Source organism: Alosa sapidissima, chromosome 1 (assembly GCF_018492685.1).
Source record: "Alosa sapidissima isolate fAloSap1 chromosome 1, fAloSap1.pri, whole genome shotgun sequence".
In the NCBI taxonomy this organism is placed as follows: domain Eukaryota; kingdom Metazoa; phylum Chordata; class Actinopteri; order Clupeiformes; family Clupeidae; genus Alosa; species Alosa sapidissima.
Window position 1 is genome coordinate 7,247,215 of NC_055957.1, and position 5,000 is coordinate 7,252,214.

General features: G+C 45.3%; 1 protein-coding gene across 1 annotated transcript in view; it reads right to left on the bottom strand.

Moving 5' to 3' along the window:
- Window positions 1-5,000, bottom strand: part of LOC121709540 (receptor-type tyrosine-protein phosphatase mu-like) — a 173,209-nt gene that overhangs the window by 103,676 nt on the left and 64,533 nt on the right. The window contains exons 5-6 of the mRNA XM_042093002.1: window positions 4,334-4,449; window positions 3,033-3,207 (exon numbers count right to left, since the gene is read on the bottom strand). Of these exons, the coding sequence (XP_041948936.1) occupies window positions 3,033-3,207; window positions 4,334-4,449 (291 nt within the window). The remainder of the gene's footprint in view (window positions 1-3,032; window positions 3,208-4,333; window positions 4,450-5,000) is intronic.

Below are 5,000 nucleotides of genomic sequence, written 5' to 3' on the forward strand. Positions count from 1 at the left end.
ACACACACACACACACACACACACACACACACACCCCTACAATCACACACACACACCTAGTCACTAGCTAGGTTTGACACATAGACACTCACAGCTGAGGCTAAACAGCAGATGGAGGGCTCACTAGGCAGCTGTTGCCGTGGCAATGCTTGGACGACCAAAACAGACAGTGAAGTGGACAGCTGTGCCACACCCTGTCAACCACACACACACACACACACACACACACACACACACACACACACACACACACACACCAGCACACACACACACACACACACACACACACACACACACACACACCAGCACACACACACACACACACACACACACACACACACACACACACACACACCAGCACACACACACACACACACACACACACACACACACACACACACACCAGCACACACAGGCATGTGTCAGCATTCACAGATGAACACATAAATAGAAAAGGAATACACACCTTTATTACATTTTAGACACATACACTGTAAAGCTACATTAGTAAAACACACACACACACACAAACACCGGCACACACGACAGGCCTCTCCAGCTTACAAAGATTTGTGGAATTATAATATGAAATGATATTTCCTGCATTAAAATGAGATGTAAGTAATTCCAATAATTGTGATGGATACAGCCTTTCAGTTTGAGGTCAGTTTAATATCCATTATGCATCTACCTCCTCACAAAGAGCACATCGATGGCCTAATCCTCTTACATCCGTACCTATGACAAAGGCAATACGAAGAGCTTCTCATTGTGTCTACATGACTGTTCCGGTGTGTGAGATGATGAAGGAACCCCCCCCCCCACTCCCCCATAAATGCACAGCCATAATATCACCCTATGATTAATAGTACTGTATGTTAAAAGATGAATGTGAATCTGATGGTGTGTGTAGATTTGGCATTGGTGAGAATATGGTGAGTGGTGTGTGTGTGAGTGGGAATCTGATGGTGTGTGTAGGAGATAGGTATGTAACGATTACCGGTATAACGGTAAACAGCGATAAAAATGTTAGCAATAACAATTACCGTTTTCATTTCATAATTATCACGGTTGATTACCACAGTGTGGAAACTGAGTGTTTAATCCTTCCCAGCTTCATCCGAGCCTGCTTTTGACATTGGCCTGGTACAATGAAACAAAAATGACACCCTATTGATTCTGTTGTCCAGTTGATGGATTTACAGTAACGATTCGGATAAGGCTATACCTGGCGGAACATTTTCACTGCAAAACGTGCGCTGTAGGCCTATCATGTAGCCACTCTGCGTCTCTTTTTATGTGTGCGTCCACATTAAATCCATTTCACTCACGTTATCAGGAGAATACCGTAGCATAAAGTTTTATTTTGAACACTTCCTGGGTCTCACTCATTGGATCCAAATAACAGAAATAGCAAACTCCAAGTCACGATAGGGTAAGTTAAGCTATAAGCACATAGCCAATTAAACATGACCAAGGAAAAAGTGAATGGGACAACACACAACGCCATGGCAACGTTATGCTACGAATTAAGAATGCTCAGCTCAGCCAGGTTTGTTTGTGCAGTCAGGATGTAGGCCTATGAATGTGAACAAAAATACTTAAAATGCACCAGAATAAAGGAATCACATCTATTCAGTAACATTTTTGTACCCCCGCCTTTTGAACACCCTCCTCTTGAGCAGGTGAAAATGAGTTTCAATCTCTCTGGTCAAAAGTTGCACTTTTGATAAGGCTTTGCCTATATTTTTGTAATATAATAAACAATTTTTGAAACTATTTCAGCTTGTGTAGGCCTATCTGAACATAGTATTTAAAACACTTAAAACGTAAAAACAAAATACTGCGATAATACCGAAAACCGTGGTAATTTTTGTCACTATAATCGTGAGGTTATATTTTCATACCGTTACATCCCTAGTAGGAGATTTGGCATTGGTGAGAATATGGTGAGTGGTGTGCAAGAGAGTGTGTCCCGACGACACACTAGGGGTTGGTCAAGCATGAGTGTGTGTGTGTGTGTGTGTGTGTGTGTGTGTGTGTACTGTAGGGGAGGTCAAGCGTGAGTAACGGCCTCTGGGTAACTGCCTTCCTTTCTCCACCCATAAAGGAGGACCAGCACTGTGATTGACAGACCGATGTTCAGACAGGTCAAAATAAAGCCATCAATCGTCGCCGAACCCCAGAAATGCACATAATAAATTCCCCTAAATCACGGACGAAGAGACAGGACGAGTCAGGAGTGTGCATGGGGGGGGGGGGGGGGGTAGGTGCAGAGAGAGAAAAGATTTGGGGGAGGAGAAGGAAAGGGCAACTACAGTAATAGACACATGTGCTGCACAGGATGGGAAGGTGGAGTAGCAACAAACAGACACAACAGAACTCACTACAGGACAACAAACAGACACAATAGAACTCACTACAGGACAACAAACAGACACAACAGAACTCACTACAGGACAACAAACAGACACAACAGAACTCACTACAGGACAACAAACAGACACAATAGAACTCACTACAGGACAACAAACAGGCACAACAGAACTCACTACAGGACAACAAACAGACACAACAGAACTCACTACAGGACAACAAACAGACACAATAGAACTCACTACAGGACAACAAACAGACACAACAGAACTCACTACAGGACAACAAACAGACACAACAGAACTCACTACAGGACAACAAACAGACACAACAGAACTCACTACAGGACAACAAACAGACACAACAGAACTCACTACAGGACAACAAACAGACACAACAGAACTCACTACAGGACAACAAACAGACACAACAGAACTCACTACAGGACACACTAAAGAAGATGAATGGAACAACACCAGATTAACACTGCATCAGTTCTCATTTGTCTGGGAACAAGGATGAGCATGTGTGTGTGTGTGTGTGTGTGTGTGTGTGTGTGTGTGTGTGTGTGTGTGTGCATGTGTCTGTGTGTGTGTGTGTGTGTGTGTGTGTGTGTGTGCATGTGCCTGTGTGTGTGTGTGTGTGTGTGTACTCACGTTTGATAGTAAGAGCTCCGTAGTTGGTGACCCCCACTCCTGTCCCAGAATGCACTATGCAGCGGTAGCGTCCAGAGTCTCCTTTGGTCGTGTTCTCCACATCAAAGGTCCCGATGAAGCGACGGTTGTTCCAGGGCTTAGTGGCCTTCATGGGGGCCTCTCGCCCATTGATGCCCTGCACACACACACACACACACACACACACACACATAATTACACGCACACACACGCACACACACACACACACGTACAGTACACGCTCACACACACACACGCGCGCGCACACACACACACACACACACACACACACACACACACAATTACATGCACACACACACACACACACACACACACACACACACACGCGCACATACACACGCACACACACACACACACACATAATTACATGCACGCACACACACACAAGTCCGTTTGAGGGCGTTAGAGTGAGATTTTTGACATGGGCATGTGTGTGTGAAGTGTGCCAGATTTAGCATCCATGTACAGTAAAACACCTGGAAACTCCTCTTCTCTTCTCTTTTCATCACTCTCTCTCTCTCTCTCACACACACACACACACACACAGACACTCACACACACACACGCTAACACACACACACACACACACACACACACACACACAGAGACACACACACACACACACACACACACACACACACACACAGACACGCACACACACACACACGCTAACACACACATACACACACACACAGACACGCACACACACACACACACGCTAACACACACACAGACACACACACACACACACACACACACGCTAACACACACACATACACACACACACAGACACGCACACACACACACACACACACACGCTAACACACACACAGACACACACACACACACACACACACACACACACACGCACACACACACACGCGTAAGGCAGGTCTGCCCCAGCTGCTGGAGACTGTGGAAGGCAGATGGGCCATTTGTTCATTGGAGCTCTTCCTTCATGTCTGTCATCAGGGGACTGAGCTTAATGTTGGCTTCTGCAGCCACAACTCTAATGAGGATGGGTTTGTTAAAGTGACTAACAGCCTTGCACCAGCCTGCACACACACACAAGCAGATGCGCACACGCACACACACACACAAACACATACGCACACGCACACACACTCACACAAACAAACACGCACACGCACACGCACTCACACAAACAGATGCACACACACACACACACACACACACACACACACACACACACACACACACACACGTGCGTGCAGGCGGGCGTGCGTGTGTGTGAGCCTTACCTGTAGCCAGAGGTTGAAGTTGTCTTTGTGAATGCCGTTGACGGTGCAGTGAAATGTCGCTGTCTGCCCTGCATTCACCTCCACCCCTTTGATGGTCTGGAAATGAGGTGTGCTCACTGTAACACACACACACACAGACACACACACACGCACACAAAACATTATAATCAATATGAACACTAAAAACAATACTGTTACAGACCATAATAATGAGAACAACAACAAAACAAGACTAATGACAACATCTTCAGGGTTTCTATAGTGTGCTGGTGTGACCACTTCATCACAGGATAGAGTTGTGGACTGAAAGCTCACTGATGTTGTGTCTATACTATTGTATAGGATCTATATGTCAAAATAATGCACTAATATTGTGTCTATACTATTAAACCTTAAAAATGTAAGTACATATGCAGTCTGTGAAGTACATATGCAGTCTGCGAAGTACATCTGCAGTCTGTGAAGTACATCTACAGTCTGTGAAGTACATCTGCAGTCTGTGAAGTACATATGCAGTCTGTGAAGTACATCTGCAGTCTGTGAAGTACATATGCAGTCTGTGAAGTATGCAGTCTTGTTTCCTCTGCTGTGTCTATCCTGAACCAAGGCAAACTAAAATAACTCCCCTCCCCATTTGCTCATGCACCACCCAGTCAGGGTGAAGATG